General features: G+C 36.3%; 1 protein-coding gene across 2 annotated transcripts; it reads right to left on the bottom strand.

Annotated features, from left to right (window-relative positions):
- Positions 1–212: 212 nt before the first annotated feature.
- On the bottom strand, positions 213–22910 carry mfng (MFNG O-fucosylpeptide 3-beta-N-acetylglucosaminyltransferase). 2 transcript variants are annotated; one of them, XM_047366992.1, is made up of 8 exons: positions 22189–22910; positions 14310–14355; positions 12505–12607; positions 8971–9124; positions 4589–4674; positions 3419–3584; positions 3250–3335; positions 213–856 (listed from the first exon to the last, which is right to left on the bottom strand). In XM_047366992.1, exons 1-8 carry the CDS (start codon positions 22570–22572, stop codon positions 796–798), a joined length of 1086 nt encoding a protein of 361 aa, XP_047222948.1. In that variant the 5' UTR covers positions 22573–22910; the 3' UTR covers positions 213–795. The 2 variants fall into 2 exon arrangements, with proteins under 2 accessions (XP_047222948.1, XP_047222949.1); XM_047366993.1 differs by lacking the exons at positions 14310–14355; positions 22189–22910 and adding an exon at positions 12726–12761 and having other exon boundaries at positions 12505–12632.

Raw genomic sequence — 22910 nt, 5'->3', positions numbered from 1 at the left:
GTCGTAAACAGTGCTGCAGAAAGGAGGAGGTGGCAGGAAACGAGACAGATGGAAGGGTGGAGGGAAGAATGGAGGAAGTGAGAAAATAAAAGCGAGGATGAGAGCTTTGACTGAGGGAGACGTGAGTCAAGGCAGTTCATTGTATACAGACTTCATGCTGTAGGTGCAAGGACACTATCTCCTTCAGAACAGTAAACACACAGAAGACCATGTCAGTTCAGTCCCTAAAAGCTCTAATTATTTTATAACAATCTGCAGTGATTTATGAACCTTCTTTACAGTCATAATCAGAATTCACTTTTAAAAATATTTAAAAAAAAGGGCAATTCACTTGAGTTAAAACATTGTTCATAAAATGCAAGGATGACAAAACAATGTCTGCCACAAATCATAAAAATCTTCGCTAAATAAACACATCATTGTTCTCTTTATTAAGTACTCAACTCTTAAAATTTAAAAGAATATGCCAAACTAACAAAATCATTCAGATGAGATGACGCAAAAAGTCATTGTTTTAGCAGAATTATTTAAAAACAGTAGTATATAATACAGGAAATGTCTTTAGGGTGCTTTATACAGATATTCGATGTATTCATGAGACAAAACACAACTGGAGAGTTGTTGGAGAACACAGTTTCATCACACTGAATTATTGCTTCCACCCCGGTTCCAGTTCCAGTGCTATTCAATGTCTATGACTGTTCTATGAAAACAAATCTGTTTTGTTTTTTTTTGCACAGAAAAAATATCCAGGGGATTTTTTTCCTTTTTATCCAGCAAGATACAAGCTTCCGCTCAAGTGAATGGAGGACACCAGCTGGTAGAAGGATACAGAATACAGTGGACGGTCCTAAACCTGCAGAAGACAGAGTAAAGTCATATTAACTCCAGCAAGTTTGGATCCATTAGTACACAGAGATACTTATAACTTGACATACAACTCAAGCTTCTTTAATTTGGACAGTAAAAAGAAAACCTCAGAAAATCCAGCTACAATGAGACCAAAACTGTTTAGCCTAGCCACAGAAAAGCTATTTCAGTCTGAAAAGACTCACAAAGAGAGGGATGGCAATTAGAAAAGTTTTAATGATGTGAAATTACATAGTTATTTCTTTGGCGCTCGGACCTGGGAGGAAGACATGAATGCTGAGAATGACATGAGCTAAGATGATCATTTGTAAGGCTTAGATTTAAATATGTCTTCCCCCTGATCCGACACTGGTGGTGGATTGGCGGCCAGGGAGCGAGGAAGCCAGGAGTAGATGTGAAGGAAGATGGTGGAGGTGGGGTGGAGGAGGAATGAGCTCAGCTGACAAGCGAAGATGAACACGGTAGAAGCTCCTTTAAAAGCAAGGCGTCGGAAGGTGATTGGATGGAGAATCAGACAGACAGGATGCTGATTGGAAGGCCGGGAGACGCACCGAAGAGTCACTGGAAGGTGGAGGTGGTGAAGGCGAGTCTTTCATTCTGAATTTTCGTCAAAACTCCATGTGTGGAAGAAGACACACCATCACCACTGTGAAAAAGAGTGGTGGCAGGATCATGCTGTGGGGATGTGTTGCTTTAGCAGCTACAGGTAAGATCACCAGAGTTAATAGGAAAGCGGATGGAGTGAATAAAGGGCAATCCTGGAGGTCAGAGGCTGCAAATGAATTGAGACTGGAATGGAGGTTTACCTTTTAAGCAGGAAAGTGATCCCAAATATATAGCCAGAGGATATATGGCAAGACTTTATTATATTTTTAACATACCCGCTCCATTCAATCTGTTTGAGCTATTTTGCAACAAATAATGAGAAAAAAAATCCATTTTTAGTGCAAAATCTGGTAAAGGCATGCCCCAAAAGACTCGCATGTCTAATTGCACTTAAAGGTGGGTTTACGTAAAACTGACTCTGTGGCGCTACCGTTTTCGTTCGTTCGTTCGTCGTCTTTTATTTTAAAGCAATGCTTAAAACCCATAAACTTATTTCCTTTCACTGCACAATTACTACTACAAAACTACTTTGTGTTGGTCTGTCACAAATACACAGTTTGCTGTTGTAATGTTACAAAATGTAAAAATGTTCGAGGGTTATGAATATTATTGCAATTGACTGTATAAGTTCCTACACAGTTTGAGTTTTCTAAATAGAAGAAAATATTTACTACTTCAGAAAAGCACGACAATTAAAACTGGAATAGGCCCTTGGGTATGGCGTTTATTCTTGCTCTGACACACATTTGTCAGAACCGTACAAGGTAAAAAGCCACATTAAGAGAATCATTCGGCAGTGATCTTTGACATAATAGTGAAAATGGTAACAGTGTGAAACAGAGTTAAAATTTGACAAACCTTAATTATTGTTATGAAATGACAAACTTTAAATCTAGCTAAGCTGACCTAACCTAAAACAGAGAAACTAAAATCGAACAACTTGTGTTCTCACATGTATTGTTCTTCAGGTTAAAGTGTGCAGATCCTTACAATGCTGAAATTGATCAAATAAGAAGAAGAAGAAAATCATCTTCTGCAACAGTACCTACCTGTTTATATTTGAAGTATTTTTCTGTGAGTGCCCAATTGTGCATACCAATAAATGACACATTTCTTTGTAATTAATAATTTTACTTCTTGGATAACAAACATGTAAAACACTTTTAGTACAAGATAAGTTTGGTGTTGGAAGAAAAATCTGTTATGCACTGAGTCATATGGAAGTATTTTGGTGTTTAGTTACCTGGTAGGAGACAAGACAAGTTTGTCTTTCCTCTACCCGCAATGAATTGTAAATGCTACTTTTTTCTCTAAGGCAGCAGGCAATTGGCCAACATATTTCATGTGTTTAACTGATTCTCATTGGTGTGAGTAAAATGGGACTATACACTTTATTTTTCACCCAAATCCCCACATTTTGGCTTTAAACCTTTAGAGACTTCAAATAAGTTGAAGGATTTTTTACACCTGCCAAATATCAAGAAAAGTTCAAATGCATTTCTAGCTGATATATTTTTGTAAAAGCACCATAACCTTTTGTAACAACATGAAAATTTTATAAACTGGCATACATAAGCGGTAGGAAGTTCAACAGTTCACAGAAACAGCCTGAATTTCTCTCACACAATGTGAGTCTGCAGTGTGCACCACTCAAGACATCACACAGCTGTTGCCTGAGGCTTCAGGAGAATTCAAAGACACTAAATACATTAATTTAGACAATAGGACATTGCTCATATCTTCTCATTTACAAATGAATGGAAGGAGACTAACCTGGAGGGGTCCTCCTCCTTAGAAAAGCTCCCCTTTACCTCTATGCTGTTCATCTTGTTCTCAAACATCCCATAGCTCAGTGTTACCTACATTGAACACATGCAAATATGCATAACAGTAAGAGAAGGTGCACCTGAATCAGTATTTAACAGAATGTGTGTAGGTATACCTGTTGTGGGAGGCTTATTTGACTTATTAGAAGCAGGTTTTCTAAATGGGAGTGGAAAAAGGGACAGTGGACCATAGGGATGCCCAGCATCTTCTCCACAATAAAGCCCACTGTGCAGTCGTCTGGGAGACGGATTTTGGCTGATGTTCGCTCAAAGTTTGAGCCACTGAAAGATTTTTTTAGAAAGATATTAACTTTTAATAATTTGTTTAGGTAAAAACTTTCTCCCAAAAAACTTTTAAAAGAGCTCAGCTTTTATACTAGTAGAGCATTATAGGTGAATTTGCATTTTGTGGTCCATTAACTATTCATTACTTGTATTTTAGTGCTGACCTTTTTCCAAAGAACTTTATATTTTTGGACTGATTCCCCACCATGTAGCCCTGGGCAGCCATTAGTCTCAGCTCTTTGAGTGAAGCATAAATACAGCCTTGCAGAGGGCAGAGATTTACCTTGGATTGCCTTGTAATTTGGTTTTTCTTTTTTTCCTTTTTTAATAAAATCATGCTGCAGATTAACACAGCTAAAAATAACAGTTTCTTTCCAGTTTGTTCACCCCTGTTTGCAGAAAAGCATGACAGTCATATTTGTTGCATGCTTTGATAAAAGCCAGTTTGTTATTTCTGTATATTTCTTAAATATTGAGTAGATTATTTCTTTTGACAATAAAGGGAAAAATGCAATTCTTTTTTTAGAAAAAAGTAACTGCCTAAGCCAGCGGTTGTGAAATGTTTGGGTCAGGCTATTAGGGTTCCCAGATTAACAATCATTGGTCCCCAAGGTCCTCTTACGAGACCAAAGAAAATGATAGAAATAATGGTTGTAAAAGTACATTCATGATATGAGATAAAAAGAACAAAGACGTACAAACTGATAAAATCAATATAATAGTAGTTGATTGCATTTGTGTTTTCATCATACCCCTGTTCAATTAAATTACTAGTGAATGCTTGTATACTCAAATGGAAGCTGATTTGTTTGTTGAACCACTGGTCTAAGCCATATTAATAGACAGCAATTATTTATTTATTGATAGATGACGTGTTTTAACCTGCCTTCAATACAAATATCGGCATGAGCAGCAACTTTTGCTGCTTAGGTTTACACTTACAGGGTTATTCATGACAGTTTAGTATAAATATACACACAAGCTTTTATATTCATACATACCTGGCCCATGGAGACATCTTTTCAGCCAGCCTACGACTAAGACAGAAACCTGCGCCTCCTGTGGCAAACCAGAACTGCACATTCATCTGACAGACAACACACATGATGATATAATTAACTTAATAAAAACATAGAAAATATGCTCTTATCCTTTTTATCTTATATGGGTTTCAAAATAAATGTCTGACAGCTAAATCAGAAAACATGAAGGAAAATGATAAGGAAGCTTAATCTTAGATTAACCAACACAGAAATCTAATATGTGACACATACGTATATCCCCTGTATCCTCAGTGATAATTACATATATGTTACCAATATGGTCAGATTCTGTTTTCTCATACATACCACACCTGAAAATGGAAAATTACAGGTTTAGGAAATATAAGAAAAAAAGCATGCCATGCATGACAGAATTTGCCATTGCTTTTATTTGCTTGGTCTTTTAGGACCAGCTTACTATGAATGACACGTCTCTATATACGCTTTTTCTATCCTATTTCCTTAAGCAGATTATGTACTTTTATTTATTCCTGTATAAAGTGTTTCTTATTGGCAGAGTTTAACACAAAGCAGACTGAGATTTATCTCCTTTAAGTTCCTTTTATATTTTTTTTTTTGTTTTCCCTTTTGTTCTGATTTGTTGGGCCATATTTTTATTCTAATTTTACTTGCTGTATCCTTAGAGGTTTTAAAGACAGACAGATTTGTGGATAGATATATTCTCTTTGTGTTTGATCTTTACCCATGGCTTTGAACATGTTAACAACAATGTTGAATTTAGTTCTACTTCTGATTTACTATCTTTTTCAACATCATCTAAGTAGCCAATTGAATTATAAATACATTTCTTTCTTTTCTTTCTAGCTCCTTGGTTGTTCCTTGACATCTTAAACATCTTTTTTTTAATCTGACAACTGGGAGAAGATGATAAAAATATGAACACAATAATTTTAACCTGTATTTTAAGTTTATTGCATTTAAAATGTCTTAATGACAAATTAATCATAAATCTCTATTGAGGCCATTAGTCTGTTTGATGAAGTCTGACTTATTTTAACATTCATTTCATGAATAAAATGAAGAAAATTTATTGTCAACGCAGTAAATCCTAAACTCATTTTTCACCTCAGTCATAAAACTACAGGATTCACTTTCAAACACCTTTACATTAGCGTAAACTAACAGAATATTGTTGCAGTTGAAATATAATCTTTTTTTCAGCATTGTGCAGTTTTAACAGTGACCTAAGTACTTAGATATGATAAGTCATGCATTTCTGTGGAACTGTAAAAAGTTGCATCAGAAAGAAACACTATGAAACTCTTCCAGAGCCCATTGGCACTATGTGGTATGATTTTCCACGGTACAGCTGAAAGTAAGTGTTATCAGTAAGACATGTTTAGTCTCTCTCGTGTTTCTCTGAGGAATGCTCATAATTACTGTTCTACAGAACTACATTTGCATCTTTCATCAGAATCTTAACATCTATATACTTTTCAACCAAATTTTTTAACCTGTGGCATGCATTTTTATTTGACTTCCTTTACTCTGATATTCCTAAATAAAATGTAGTGCAACCAGTTGTCTTCAGAAATCTCATAATTAGTAAAAACAGTCCACATGTATATAGTTTAATCTAGAATAAATACAGTTGATCTGTGAAGGCCCTAGATGTCTGTTAGAGAACATTAGTGAAAATACAGGAAAGCATACAGTAAAACATACAGAACACAGATGTCAGGAATACAGTTTTGGAGAAATTTGAAGCAAAATTAGATTATAAGTCAATATCCCAAGCATTGAACATCTTAAGGAATACAGTTTAATTTATCACCTGGAAACTGAAAAAGTATGGCTAACCTACCAACGCATGGCCGTCCACCTAAACAGATAGGCCAGGCAAGCTGAGCAATAATCAGAGATTACCATGGTATGCCTAGGGGAGCTTCAGAGAACCAGCAGGGAGACTCTGTCATGCTGCCCATAGCAATTATTGAAAGAAAGTCACAACATTTGCATTTTGCTAAAAGCCATGTAGGGGACACAGCAAGTGGAAAAAGGTGCTCTGGTGAGACCAAAACCATACTTTATGACCTATAGCATATAAATATCTATAGTTATATGTGGCAGAAAACTAACACTTTTAAGCTTCGAGAACTCTGGTGTCAAAAGCTGAAAGAGGCGATTATTCGTGCTTTTATTTCATCCCATTTTGGCTGTTGTAATGGCCTTTTTATGTGTTTAAACTTGACCATCTTCAGTCAGTATAGAATGTTGCTGCAAGGCTATTAACCAACATACGAAAGAGACAGCAAAGTTTTAATCTCTTTACAATGGCTACCGGTCCCTTTTAAGTAAAATAAAAAATGTTCAGGCTTTACTTTTAGAGGCCTGTGTGGTCATGCCCCTGCCTATATCTCTGACTTTCTGGAGCCCTCCACCTCTTTTCCCAGCCTGAGATCTCCCAGTAAAAGGCTTTTAATGGTTTGTTGTACACATTTTAACATTCCAAGACCCCAAGATTCTGGACTGTGTTGCCTTCATCTTTGCGCTGTCTTGATTTTGATGATTCTTTTAAAAAGCAGTTGAAGACTTTTCTAAGACTGGCTTTTAACTAGTCTTTTATGCTGTATGATGTTACGTGTATGCTGCCTTTACCTTTTCTTTTATGTTTTTTATCTTCTATGTTTTATGCTTTTATTTATTGTAAAGCAACTTTGGGTGTTTTGACCTATGAAAGGTACTATATAAATAAGGTTTACTTATTTACTAACAAAGTACATGACCCTGAAAACATCATTCCCAACATCAAATGATTGTGGTGCCGGCATTATGCATTTCTATAAATGGGACCAGGAAGTTGGCCAGAGTTGATGGAAATAAATTGATCTAAACATAGATTAAATAGAAATGCACACCAAACAGCAGATTTGTATTTATATAGAAATTTAAACAATCCATGTATCCTTTTCCTTCCAGTTCAAAGTTATGCAGAATTCTGTGTTGGTCCATCATAATAAATACCGCTAAAATACACTGAAGTTTCTGACTGTACCTTGCAGTTCAAGGAATATGAGTACTATTGTGGGCACTGTATATTTCCAGAAATGCAATACTTTCTATTAATTACTTTAATTGAGTTTTAAATTGTTTACACCATTCCCTTACTCCCTCTTCATAGCCTATGTGGTAATTTGTTTAATTTTCTATCTTTCTTTATTTTGCTATACTTTCTTTTCCCTATTCCTTCTTTCATCCCCCGGCTGCTTCTTAATAGAGCCAGGAAATCCAAAAAAAGACGTACAGCAACATGCAAAAAAAGAGAGAGAGAAGGATATGGAGGAGCCTGACATTTGTCTTTATTTTCTCATCCAGAGAATGAAAACTAAGGAAGGAAGGATTGAAGGAAGGAAAGAGAGGGAGCAGAAGAGTTACAGGAAGCAAAGACTAATAAAGATTTGTTTTCAATATAAATGGATGCAATCAGAGCAGAGAACATGACACCAAAGAGATGAAGAGTGCAATTTCAAGATATGAATAAGAGACTGAAAAGTGCAGAGAGCTTACTGAAATCATGATGCACTTAAACACAATGTAGGCAATAATTCTGTTAGCTTGTGGTGAACTTTCACACACACAGATGTGAATAGATCTATGCTCATTACTATCACCATACCCAACACCTGTTGTGTATTCAAAGAGACCTCATTGTTTGTGTGCAGGGTTCCTTGTGTGTACTTTCAAATCAGACACTAATCACTCACAAATGCACCCCAGGTGAGCTGATGTCACAAAGACACATTCAATACTTACCTTTTCACTGTCAGCCAGCAGCTGAGCTTCTCAATATTTAATGTATGTTATAAATATCGGGGGCACTGTATTTAGGCACAAAACCAAACATGGAAATCAGATAGAGGTTAAAGCAACAGGCTGCTGAAGAGAAAAAGAGAACATGGGTATTGGAAAAGAACCTGTAATTTTAACATTACTTTTTAAAATTTCGACTATTTACTATTTACTATTTTTTGGGCAGATTGTGTGAATCAGTTTTTTAATTTAAAGAAATTGTATGACATGGCTGAATTTAAAAAGACCTTTATATTTGTTTAACTATTTATACTTTCTAACCAACAATTTATGTATCCTACTAACCTTCAAGTTTTTATTTGTTTGTTTGTTTTATTTGGGCACATATTTCCCTTCTACGAGATGAGCATTTACTTGTTTATTTAAATAAAAGCTATATTTCTAATCTGCCTTTCTTACTTCTCATTTTTACTGCTACATTGATAAGGTCATCAAGTTTTAGGGCTGAAGCTCAGAGAATAAAAAAAGCCCAGAGAACAATAAATTAGGTAATCACTATGTATGTATACCGTTTTATTTCCGTCCAGTAGTTTATGAGCAGTGATGGGTTTGTCCAGACTCGGCTTGCCCACATAGATGTCACCTTCCTGGGGGAAGGTTGAGAGCAAAGAGAGGAGACCCCCTGGGTTCACGTAGTTATCGTCGTCTACATGACAAAACCACCTGGAAGGAGAAAAAAAAAATAGCAGTTTGGATGGTTCCAGCCAGGCATATTAAAGACTTCAAAAGTACTTTTCCACTATGTTTGCTCATTCCTCCTGTACTCTCTAAGTATTTCTTTTCTTGCTGCAGTGTATTTGTGGTTTAAACTAATTCTAGGCATCTGATATTGTGTGAACACTAAAGAACTATAAATTTGTATGTTAGAAAAATCCTTGTGCTGTAAAAAAAAAAAAAACATTGCTTTCTTATTCTCAATAAGAATATGAGAGTATTCTTATTGAGTAATTTTCTTGTCTCTTATTCATCTTGAGGAAAAAAACAGAACAAACACAAGCAAGAGCTCTGATCTGTGTGCAGATATAGCCCCAATTATTCCTCTGTGATTACTTCAGAGGACTATGTGAAGTTCTCAGCATACTACTGTGTTATATTAGCAAACAGCAAACTCATGCCAAACCCTATTGAGGGTAATTTTGACCAAAATAGCTACATAATTTAGAAGAACAATAATTGGGTACACAAGTTTCCAACAGTTAAACCAAACAGGGTCAATATTATACATACAGGCTCAAACATGTACATGATCCCCCCAGTAATATTTGATTTAATATCCCCTAACAATTTGCACACAAACCATGCAGTTTTTCAAGAACGTTCTTGTATATGCAAATTAAAACACTTATCTTATCTTAGCCTAGTCCATACATTGAAGTAGGTTTGAGATTTGCTGAGTCCAACTTTTAACCATCTAGCTGTTTATTTATGGTGAAGTTGGAAGAACTTAAAGGTATTCCTCCTTTTTGTTAATTCTACCCACTTTGTTTGATGTAGCAATCAATAATAAACAATTAACTGCTAGTTGATTGTTAAAACCAGCTGCTAGTTGACCTATAACTAGACCTTTAACATGATGTGATCACCACCATGACAGTAACACTGGTGTCCCAACATCACCTAGTTTATGAATAACAGGCTCCTTGGTTGTTCCTTGACATCCTAATCAGCTTTCGTTTTAATTGGAGATAACAGTTTAGGAGAGGATGAAAAAACTTTGATACAGTTGGGTGTTCCAACAGGACAACGATACCAAACACAAATAAAAACTGGTTTGGGAATGAATAAAACAGAATAAAAAACATTTTCAATATTGTTAAAAATGTATGGACTATGCCTCGAAATTGAGTCCTTAGCAGGAAACCATCTTAGGTGAATGAGCCTGACCAATTCTGCCAAGAAGAGTGATCAAATATCCAACCAGAAATATGTTACAAGCTAAAGGACACTTATCCAAATATTATTAGGGTTGTATGTGTGAAATTTCCAATAAAATCACCCAGTCCTTGTTCACCCAGTGAACAAGGACTGGGTGACTGGGACAATAAAAAAAAAAACCTCAAATTCATTGAAGGTTTTTTTTATTGGATCACATTCAAAAAAACATTTCAAACAAATCATTAAAACCCTAAAAGAAATATGACATTGATGATGAGTGAATGCAACCATCCAAACGACACTATATTTAGACTTTAAAATATATTTTCTGAATAACCTAGCTCAAAGAGCACACTTCTTCATTTGATTCAAACTTTAGCTCTCATCTTCTCTAATGATAATACCAGCTGGAAAATGTTATCATTCATTCTTTAAAAATGTTGCAACTTTTCAGCAGAACGTAACTTTCTTCTAGAAAACTAGAGGGCTATTTCTTCTCCATGTTATATCTTTAATAAAACGTGGGGAGGCCTGACAACAAAATGTTGGAAAACTTGTTTTAATTTAATGACATACAGTTGTACAAGTAGAGGTTGTAACAATTCTCTGCCTTCAAGTGTTGTTAAATGGGTCTGGACCCTCATAAAAGCTCTGGAAGAACATAACATTTTTACAGAGCAATTCTCACTATAAAGCTATTTTTATTCTGGGTTTCCCTCTGTCATCCAAGTATATTTTTTCACCATATTAAACTCAGCAATCAAGCAGCTTGATACACTTCTCCCATTCCAATAATTGAACGTAATGGCAGAGGCTCAATTCAAACTAAAAATCCACAACATCAGAGTCCAAGTAATAAATCTGCTGGTTCCAAATTAAAATCATGACTTTTTTTCCCACTGCCATACTAATGTTGACAAGGGCCACATTCCAAACCAAACAGCTTTAGTCTCCACTTCTGCGGGACTTCAGTGAAACTAGGGATGTTTACTGAGTTTGTGTTATAACCAAACTGGAAAAAAACTCTTTAATTTCCTCTGCCATCGTTATAATGAGACAGTTGTCAGGGCCTTAGTCACAAACCAAGCACAAGCTGTTGAATTATAAAGTATTTTCCACAAATAAAACAAATATTTCATTTTTCCAATATACTGTTGAGGCGCCTTTATCTGTATGTGTGCTATCTAATGCAAATTTAGGCTGGTAATAAAAGCAAATACTGGAGTGTTACTGAAGATTTTAAAATATATATTTTAAATATATATTTAATATACTTAAAATATTATAATATGAGCTGTTCTGTGTATACAAAATGAAAAACGAGGCTCCTGAAGCATATAAAAAGTGCACATGTTATAAATTACGATAGGATAATATAGGAGCTACGTTTTAATACGTGGTAAAATATTTGCCCCTTTACAGATGTCTTTTGTTTTTATTAAGGAAAAAAAACTATCCAAACCAACCTTGCTCTATGAGAAAATATAATTGCCCCACTACCATAATGAATCACGTCTTTTAGTTCAATTTCACTTGCCACACCCAGGCATGATTACTGCCAGACCTGCAGAATCAAGAAGTCACTTAAATAAGACCTGTATGACAATATGAAAATGGCTAAGAAAAGCTAAAAAAGCAACAGATCATAACTCAATATAAAGACATTTAACTGATGACAAGAAAGTAATTAACATCTATTAGCCTAAAAAGGGTTGCAAAGCTATTTCTAAGGTTTTGAGACTCCAGCAGATCATAGTAGGAGCCATTTTCCACAAATACAGAAAACATCAAACAATGACAGCCCACCTAAATTACTCCCAGACAGCATCAATAACTCATCCAGGAGGTCACAACAACCTAAAGCAATATGTAAAAAACGCCTCACTTGCCTCAGTTAAGGTTGGTGTTCATTAATTTCACAATGAGAAAAAGGAAAACACTGAGAAAAATGGCTTCCACGTGAGAGTTCAAAGGTGAAACAAAAAAAAACGACTCGTCTTACATTATTAAACCTATTTTAATTAATTATTTATTTTAATTACTTCTTGATTTATTTCTTCTTCTGGGATATTTTGATTTCCCTGTAGTGATCACTGAATCTTCAGTTGTTAATCCCATCTTTAATTCAACTGTAAGCTGTTTGATCCGTGAATTGTATTAGGTCTCACCTCTTGTCTGAGGCCATGAAGCCGTCATACTCGGCAGACATCTTGCAGGACAGAGCCTGCTGACTGTGATCCGTCTGGCACCCAGTTACCTCCATGTTATAACCTGGACAGAGGGCGAAAGAGGCAGGCTGAAAGAAGGACGGGAGAAGGAAGGTATGAAAGACAGAACAACTTCCTGATTCTGTTTTTCACTTAGAAAAATCTGTTTGTTCCATTGTTACCCCGATTTCAAAAATCATCATTTTTGGTCTCCTAAAACCCCAGATCCGTGAGGACGCAACACCTAAATGACAGAATACCTTTACGGAACTACCTAAGCTTGTCTCCGTGACGACAGGGCATAAAAGTACCATAATAAATTAAAGGAAGTGAAAGGATGACTGAGAAAATAATAGAAAGATAAACATAAAAATCATGTAATTACTTAAACAAAGAATAAGAAAATTGGTTAATAAACAAAAAAATATATATATTGGCACAAAAACATTAGACAAGTGTGATTCTAAATTAAGTTTTCTGCTTAAAACCTCTCCACATGATTTTTAGGCCCCAGCGGCAGTGATCTGCTTCCATTTACTCGCAGTCAGTCACTGATTTAGGGTGATGAGGTCTGGCCTGGCACTTTGTGTTTAAATTGACCATCCATTAGCTGTCATATCAGCTGGCGAAATAGACTAGAAATGAGAAGCTGGCTAGAGATGAGGAGCCTGTTTCAAGCATTACAGCGGATGTCAAGCAGTAAATCTGCCTCTGCATCATCGCATGTAGCAAATGTGCAAGAGTGGATTGCAAGGTTGTAGGGTTTAGGGGCACATTGTGTACATGCAGGTGAATGTCCTTCAAATTCAGACTGACGTGCCTTTGTGCGCCTGTCATGCTGAAAAAAGTAAATGCTCATTCTGTTGCTTTAAGAATGTTTTGTGCCCAAAAGATTCATAGAAGGCAGACAAGACAATATTTAGCAGATATGTTAGTTGTGTCCAAGAGCGTCTAGAGAAATACTGTATATACAATGCCCTACAAAAGTATTCATACCTCTTGAGCTGTAACTTACAACCACAAACCTTTATGGATTTTATTGGGAATTTGTTTGATCGACCAACTCAAAATAATGCATAAAAGTGAAGTGGAATGAAAATACAATGGAAAACATGAATAAAACCAATTGTCTTTAGCAAACAATTGTCTTCAGAAGTCAACTAATTAGTAAATATATGCACAAATGTGAGAATGCTATTTGTGGTTAAAAGGAAAACACTTCACTCCACCCTGACAATGCCTCCCCCACTGTCTAACATGCAGCCATCATGCTGTGGATATGCTTTTCTTTAGTAGGTACAAAGAAGCTGGTTAAAGTGAATAGGAAGATGGATGGAGTTGAATACATGACAATCTTAGAAGAAAATCTCTTGGAGGCAGTGAAATACTTGAACCTGGGCCCTGGGCAGAGGTTTACCTTCTGTTCACAACAACTATAAACATACACCTAGAGATAAATTGGAATGGTTTAGATCAAAGCATATTCATGTGTTAAAATGGCCCAGTCAAAGTCCAGATCTAAATTCAATTAAAAATCTGTAGCATGGCTTGAAAATCCCTGTTCACAGTCTTTTTGGATTTTTATTTGCAAAAAGATGTTGAAACCATGTTTTTTCCTTCCACTTCAAAAATCATGCACTACTTTGTGTTGGTCTGGTTGTAAAATGACAAAATCTATCAAGTTGTCAAGGTATATGAGTACTTTAAGAAGGCCCTATAGATGTTTATCAAAGTGTACTTCATAAAACTGTGTAATATCTACTTACCTTTTGAACTTAATTCTTCATCCTCTTTGTCTGTGAAAATGAATGTCTAAGCAGAAAAACAAAGAGATATTAGTGTACTTATTCATACAGGTTTGATTAGTAGTTATTCTTTATTTTCATCTAAAACATGTTCCAATTAGGGCACAATTATTTAAATTATAATGCTCAGAGAAATGATGTACTTTCACGTGAAGTCTATACAGTGAAATATTAATACTATTCCCTAACATCAGCTTGAACAATGAACAGCATGACAACACATAGCATACGGAAACACACACAGTCAGAAGCCGCTCCAAGGAGCGTTACTTGGCTGAATCAGTCTCATATTTACCAGATAATAAAACTTAAATCACACATTGAGATTCCTACCTATTTCTCTTATTTCCACTCAATCAGACAAACACGTTAACAAAATAAAACAGTAGTGCAATAGTGACATCTGGTGGGACAAAATTTCCCTAAAAACAAGAAATTCCAAATCAAGCGGATTTAATTCTCAAAGTAATCTATGTAATAATAAATGCCATTGTCTTTGTAGTTCATAATAGTATGCAGTCGTCGTACACTTATGTATGAACATAACTTCCTTATAGGCCTCCCGAAAAACCAGAGGTAAAAAAAACAACCAAATCAGGATGAAATAGTAGCTCTGTTGTGTTCTGACAGAGTAAAAGAACATCTTCCTGTAAAAAGGTAGGATTCAAAAGTTGAAAACCTGACTGTTAATATATATCTTAGAGCATATTCATACATTATACATTTAGCACGTTATGTTGCATATGTATAAGTAGGATAAAAACTAATTTTCTTTATATTTCTTTGTTTGTTTTCTTTTTTATAGATAATATGGTTTTGTTTTGTATACTTAAATATATTTTTAGCAGAAAAACAAAGAAATTGTTTAATAATAAAACAAATTGAGAAACATAATGACAATAATGTTATGTTTGTTCAACAACTACTTCGAGAAAAACACCGCTGTCTTGATTTAACATATTTCCTAAACGCTTAAAACATTCAACAAACATTGTTGTGCTTTTTTTTTTTCCATAACTCAAAACTGATCCAGCGTGAAAGTGAAGAGCTGAATCTTTAAGGTCTGCAGGTCTCAGAAACTGATGAGGTTTGCTCCAAGGGTTTGAGGAAATGACTTTATTTGCACAGTTCGTCAAGCTGAATTGTTTAGTGCGTTCAGTGCGTTTGTCTCTGCCAGTGAGGCAATAAATAACCTCAGACTAAGACAAATCACCTGTTAGATAACATAAAAACAAACGGTAACTAATGTATTGGCTCAAATAGAAGAACCTTGAAAATTGCATTCCATATATGTTGATGAAGACTTTCTCTAATGTTTAGCAAGCTTGACAAAAGATTTAGGATAAAACAATTATTTTTAAGTGGCTGCACGGTGGTGCAGTTGGTAGCACTGTTGCCTTGCAGCAAAAAGGTCCTGGGATCAATTCCCACCCGGGGGTCTTTCTGCATGGAGTTTGCATGTTCTCCCTGTGCATGTGTGGGTTCTCACCGGGTACTCCGGTTTCCTCCCACAGTCCAAAGACATGCCTGTTAGGTTAATTGGTAACTCTAAATTGCCCTTAGGTGTATGAATGAATGTGGTTGTTTGTGTGTTGCCCTGCGATGGACTGGCAACCTGTCCAGGGTGTACCCTGCCTCTCGCCCATAGACTGCTGGAGATAGGCACAAGCTCCCCTGTGACCCACTATGGAATAAGTGGTAGAAAATGACTGACTGACTATTTAATCTATAGGTGTGATAATATTACATATTTATATATACAAAAAGGGTGAAATAACTGTGAAAATTTTTTTATATTTTAGATACTTCTTATATTTTAGATTCTTCTTTGATGACTGCTTTGCACCCTTAGCATTCTCTCCATGAGCTTCATGAGGAGGTCACCTGAAATAGTTTTCGAAAAGAGTCTTGAAGAACTTCCCCGAGGTTCACAAAGAGATGGCCAAAGGTTAATATTTCAGTCATCACAGCAAAGGGCGGCTGCTTTAAGGAATTTAAAATATAAAACATATTTGAAATTGTTTCACAATTTTTTGTTTGCTACATAATTCCATATGTGTTCATTCACAGTTTTGATGCCTTCGGTGAAAATCTACGTACAATGAAAATAGTCATAAACATAAAGAAAACCATGAAATGAGAAAGCGTGTCTAAAACTTTTGACTGGTGTATATCGTCAAAATTACAACTGCAAAATTTAGTGAATAAATGAAATGTGTGTTCCCCTAAAACAAAAATTATTTTGTTTTGAATTGAATCTGCTGATTTATCAAATTTATCAAATTTACAAAGTTTCCAGCGCACTGATTAGGATTTAATCAACATGATGACAAACCTATAATTAAAGGTAAAATAGATTGAATACATTTAGCTAAAGAAACTGGCAATATTTGACAATGATATATGTTGGAAAAAGAGGAAAAAAGTCTAATGGTGTATTATTTTACTTGAGAGATGTATAATTCCAAATTACGAAACGTTATATGGTTTATAATAACCCAAAATCATAAAATGTGTTTGTGATATGAAAATATTCTGATGGTGATAAAAAGAAAATAAAAAAACTTTTTTGTCACCCATATGTATCAATTTAAATGCTTCCATCTAGCTTTAGATAATGCTATTTCAAATACAACAAGATGCAATATGCATGTTAGTACACATGCATTAACTTTATTTGAGGTTGCAAACTTATTTTACTAGATCTTTTTTGTTATGCTTGATCATTAGTTGAGTAGATAAACACATATGATAAAAACTAGTGAATTAATCTTACTTTGAATTGCAGAATATGCAGAAAACATTACTGTAAAATAACTCACTCCAGGGTTAACCAGCTGTTATATAGAACTTATCACCCTGGTCTTATTAAAAATACTCTTTTTTTGTGTGCGTTTAGAAATAGTAGGGAGGTTTTATACATTTACAATTTTACTTCAAATAAAACGCAGTGTTCAGTATAGTATAATGTAGCTGAGGTCTGACCAGTCTAAACAGATTTGTTTAAAAAAATGCTTAAATGGAATTCAATCTCCCTAAAACAATGAAATTGTCCTTTAATTTAGCTGAGTCACAAATGTGATCTGGACACCAACTTCAGCCACTCCTGGTGTCACATTTACCTACACTGTGCATACAACAGGGGCTTGAACATTCCTACTGACTGGACAACTGACAGACAAAGGAAAAAGTTTTGGTTTTTTTTGTTGTGAAATTACAGAAAAGTAATAATATATGTATGTTCATGTGCAAACCTTTATAGACTTAATAAAATATCCACATGACACCAGACCAGTACTTAATGTGTCCATGTGCTTGTATGTTAATTACGATTTCTTGCTGCATTAAGTATAAGATACAAATTCTGCTATCGACTAAACTATTAACTGTGAAAAGTGAAAGCAACTTTCATTTTAATCCTGTCTCTTGCTCCAAGCATTGTCATTTATTGCAGTATGTAGATTCTTCTTTTTCTCGTTCGGTTTAGAGGGCTGATTCCATCCCCTGTCAATCCTTGGTCAGTTAAGCTGAGCAAAGAAGAGAACTAATAAGACAAATCTTCATCATGACTGACAACCCCACAACAATTCCTACCATCATTAGATCCCCTTGGGAAAAAAACTGATATTTTTGTAGGGTTTTCTAAAACTAATATAGAAAAATTAGGTATGGGCTCACGGCAAAATGTTGGCCCACAGCGCCTTGTAAAAACAATGATGCACACACTGTTACTCTCGGAGAGAAGATAATTTGTGGAGATTTTCAATAACAACACAGAAACCACCATAGCTCAAACACCACTGAAGCAAACTTAACATCGACTGTGACAACACTGAGCTAGAAAGAAGTCCCCATCTGAAGTTAATGCCGTCAAGCTTGACTAAAATGTGCAACTATTTGTATGGACAAGTCAAATGCCTTCTGGAGCAAAGATGAGCCATTTGGCTGCAATCATAAGAGGTAGTTCAGAGGAGTCTAAGTGGGAGTTTCAAACCAAAGAACACAGTACCAACTGTCGAGCATGGTAGTGGTAGCACCATGCTGCAGTGCTGTTTCACTGGCAGTGGTATTGATGCCTTACACATAGTGGCTAGAATAAGAAGATGGAGAACAATCACCAAATTATTTCATTTTGCTCTGTATGACCAACCACTGTTCAAGCCTGGACGCAATTGGTGGTTTCATCAAGATAATGATCTCAAAAGCTAATTAAAATAGATTCTAACACAGATATAGATAGAACCTTACTAACACTAAGCTTCCTGGATGGCCCCAACATCAACCCCAACACAATGAAAAAATGTGGCCGAAGCTTTACAGTCGTGCCGTGGCAAAGTACACCGATTAATTAATTTAAACTTCACCAAAAAGTAATCAGATTTTGATGGCTACAGAAACCATATTTTTGGCTGTAACTTGCCTCAAGACATTTTACTGGGGTTGTATGTGTATATTTGAGCCTGTATGTACATAACTATGACCCTGTAGCTTAAAGAAAATCCTTAATAGTTTCCAACTTCTCTCCACCCAATTCTTGTGTGTAAACATTCTATAATAAATAATCATCCCACCCTGGAAAAAGTATGTTTAAATCCTTTCTTTAAAGCCAGAAATCCAGGCGACATCCATGCTCATGATGTAATATGCCCTAGTTGAAAAAGTGATTGTCACATTATCCTGATACATGGTTGTGCCACCCATGGCAGCTGCAACTGCCAACAAGAGTTCACTCTAACTGGCAACGAAGGCCCAAACATGCTCCACAAGAACAGAGACATTTATTTCTCTCTTCCAGGGCTGCGCGAAACAAATTACATCATTCTGTTGTTGCAACCCTGGCTTGGGAGTTCTGGCAACTTTGTTGTTGGAACATTATCTGGGCAGAACATGTCTGATGTGTTATATACAATTTCTGCCCCCTTGAACTTTTCAACCTTTTGTCACATTTCAGGCTTCAAACACAAAGATATAAAATTCTAATTTTTTGTGAAGAATCAACAACAAGTGGGACACAATCGTGAAGTGGATTGAAATTTATTGGATGTGTCAAACGTTTTTAACAAATAAAAAACTGAAAAGTGGGGCGTGCAATATTATTCGGCCCCTTTACTTTCAGTGCAGCAAACTCACTCCAGACGTTCAGTGAGGATCTCTGAATGATCCAATGTTGTCCCAAATGACTGATGATGATAAATAGAATCCACCTGTGTGTAATCAAGTCTCCGTATAAATGCACCTGCTCTGTGATAGTCTCAGGGTTCTGTTTAAAGCACAGAGAGCATCATGAAGACCAAGGAACACACCAGGCAGGTCCGAGATACTGTTGTGGACAGGTTTATAGCCGGATTTGGATACAAAAAGATTTCCCAAGCTTTAAACATCCTAAGGAGCACTGTGCACGCAATCATAATGAAATGGAAGGAGTATCAGACTACTGCAAATCTACCAAGACCCGGCCGTCCCTCTAAACTTTCATCTCAAACAAGGAGAAAACTGATCAGAGATGCAGCCAAGAAGCCTATGATCACTCTGGATGAACTGCAGAGATCTACAGCTGAGGTGGGAGAGTCTGTCCATAGGACAACAATCAGTCGTACACTGCACAAATCTGGCCTTTATGGAAGAGTGGCAAAAAGAAAGCCATTTCTCAAAGATATCCATAAAAAGTCTCGTTTAAAGTTTACCACAAGCCACCTGGGAGACACACCAAACATGTGGAAGAAGGTGCTCTGGTCAGATGAAACCAAAATCGATCTGTTTGGCCACAATGCAAAACGATATGTTTGGCGTAAAAGCAACACAGCTCATCACCCTGAACACACCATCCCCACTGTCAAACATGGTGGTGGCAGCATCATGGTTTGGGCCTGCTTTTCGTCAGCAGGGACAGGGAAGATGGTCAAAATTGATGGGAAGATGGATGGGGCCAAATACAGGACCATTCTGGAAGAAAACCTGTTGGAGTCTGCAAGAGACCTGAGACTGGGACGGAGATTTATCTTCCAACAAGACAATGATCCAAAACATATAGCCAAATCTACAATGGAATGGTTCACAAATAAACGTATCCAGGTGTTGGAATGGCCAAGTCAAAGTCCAGACCTGAATCCAATTGAGAATCTGTGGAAAGAGCTGAAGACTGCTGTTCACGAACGCTCTCCATCCGACCTCACTGAGCTCCAGCTGTTTTACAAGGAAGAATGGGCAAGAATTTCAGTCTCTCGATGTGCAAAACTGATAGAGACATACCCCAAGAGACTTACAGCTGTAATTGCAGCAAAAAGTGGCGCTACAAAGTATTAACGCAAGGGGGCCGAATAATATTGCACGCCCCACTTTTCAGTTTTTTATTTGTTAAACAAGTTTGACACATCCAATAAATTTCATTCCATTTCACAATTGTGTCCCACTTATTGTTGATTCTTCACAAAAAATTTGAATTTTATATCCTTATGTTTGAAGCCTGAAATGTGGCAAGAAGTTGAAAAGTTCAAGGGGGCCGAATACTTTGGCAAGGCACTGTATGTGCTTTTAAAGGGGTGTTAAGTATGATGAGGTTCATTCTGTTCTCCAATCTGCGTTTCTACTTCCTGTTCTGTGAACTGCTTCCGTTTCAGTATTGTTAACAGTCACTACACGGTGGCTGCTTCCCCTCAGCCGAGACAACCTGCCTGCAAAACTTCCTGTGTCTTTGTGCACACTTTTGCTTGTGTAGTTGTGCATCTTGTGTGTTTTCCAGTGACGGCATTTGGCCTGGTTGAAAATGTAAACCATTTTGAAAAATAGTAACTTTTGGGGAGGAAAGAAAAAGCAAGGATTTTTAAAAAATGTGTTTTGCTGTTTTTTTTAAAAAAAGAGGATGTTGCTGTTTTTAAAGATCTTCCTCTTTCACTCATGATTATGACTTTTCTTTAAGCCTCCGTCCTCTGTCGTTTCGCTCTAAAGAACATAAAACAGGAAATGAAAGGAAGGATGCTTTGTGACCTCTTTTAAATTTTTGCAGAAAAGGAATAATGTGTCAATACAGCAGTCATGATTATTTATTTTTTTCTTAACTGTATTTTGTTAAAATGAGTCTAATTATGAGGATTACTGGACCAACTCAACTCAACTCAAATGACATGGATCGACCCCAAGCATAAACGTTTCTCATTTAGAGCCAAGGTGGGCAAATGATGTTAATGATGTTGCACTATGAGATAAACAGATTAACTGTTTTGAAATGCAGGGATACGGTTCACTAAATCTCAACAAAAGGATGCATATATAGAGAGAGGAAAAGAGTAATCCTAGTAAAGTCGCAATGTGTTACTTTTGTGGCAAAGTTGTCACAGTTTTGCACCCTTAAAAAGAATGCTATTAACTTAAAATAATGTATAATATTTAATAAAGGGCTGTAACACCAAAATAAATATGTTATTGTGCATATAGTATCTATTTAATGTTTTTTCCACATCTTTACCAGGGGTGACAAGAAATGCTGAAGGTGCTGCAAAGCAAACTTCCAGTTCAAATCATTAGACATGGCCTATGGGGCCAGTTGGCTAATCCTTTCAATGCACATTTAATACACCTATCATGTCTAACTACTTTCAGTCCATGTTTGATCTCATAATGCTAAGGATTAAAAAAAAAAACAGGTTACGGTTAAATAGATGTACAACTTTTCATGTAAGTTTGTTGATTTGAAAAGGGGTGACAGATTTGAAAGGATGACAGGCGTTCAAATTGACTTTGTTGCCATTTTATTAACAAGTAAGTCTTCTAAAAGCTTGGGCTTTTAAGTGAGGGGGAGTTGCGGTGTTGAGTTAGAAATCGGAAAAGTGATACAGACACTTACATGCGCTTTGGTTCTTGAGATCCATGTGTCCAAAAGAAGTTCAAGACGCGTCTTGTGGAACCTCCCGGTGGTTTTTACAGCTATGTAAATGTCATCCAGTCTGAGTTGGGGCAGAGTGGCATGGGCTCCCGCAAACACCGACTCTTCTCCATTATTTTCATTAGGTTGGGATTCTATTTTGTTAATGCTGTGAACCGAGCTCTGTGCGTCTTTCGCCGCGGAGGAAACATGCAGGATGGAGCCACGGAGCCCACTGGGTAACGGGCGGTGAGCCGCGTTTAATTTGGGAAAGCTGCTGGTGCTTAATTGAAAATCCACAAAGACAATTATGAAGAATGTGAAAATCAGGACAAGCAGACTCCGACGTATCCATCTTTTACGCATGGCGCACACAAAAAAAATGGTCCTGACAGTAATTAAAGTTTATATCTCCGTTGTTCTCATTATCACCCAAATGTTTTTGATCAGTTGAGACTACATTTGTAGCGGTTCCTTCATCAGTGTTTCGTCTTCCTCCTTTACCGTCATGGTTCCTTTTAAGCTCACAACTCTCATGACTATCAGAGCGATTTCATAATCCTGGTCATTTGTTTTTTGGATTTTAGTCTGCTATAAATACAAAGGATTCATGAGAATCCATTTGAAAATTTAAAAGCCCCTACCATGAATTTATCTGACTTCAGAGTCAGAGCTCCGGTCATTAAACCGCCTCTCACTTTAGC

This window comes from Girardinichthys multiradiatus, chromosome 5 (genome assembly GCF_021462225.1).
Source record: "Girardinichthys multiradiatus isolate DD_20200921_A chromosome 5, DD_fGirMul_XY1, whole genome shotgun sequence".
NCBI classification, from domain to species: Eukaryota; Metazoa; Chordata; class Actinopteri; order Cyprinodontiformes; family Goodeidae; genus Girardinichthys; species Girardinichthys multiradiatus.
This window is presented reverse-complemented; position numbering and strand designations above follow the sequence as displayed.

What these genes read in the sequence shown, in the direction of transcription:
- mfng (XM_047366992.1), bottom strand. Translation starts at nt 22,572, where the DNA reads ATGCGTAAAAGATGGATACGTCGGAGTCTGCTTGTCCTGATTTTCACA. An exon ending in AAATAAGCCTCCCACAACAG is followed by an intron (nt 3,336 to 3,418) that starts GTATACCTACAC and finishes TGTTCAATGTAG; the next exon opens with GTAACACTGAGCTATGGGAT. An exon ending in AAGGAGGAGGACCCCTCCAG is followed by an intron (nt 857 to 3,249) that starts GTTAGTCTCCTT and finishes TGTCTTCTGCAG; the next exon opens with GTTTAGGACCGTCCACTGTA.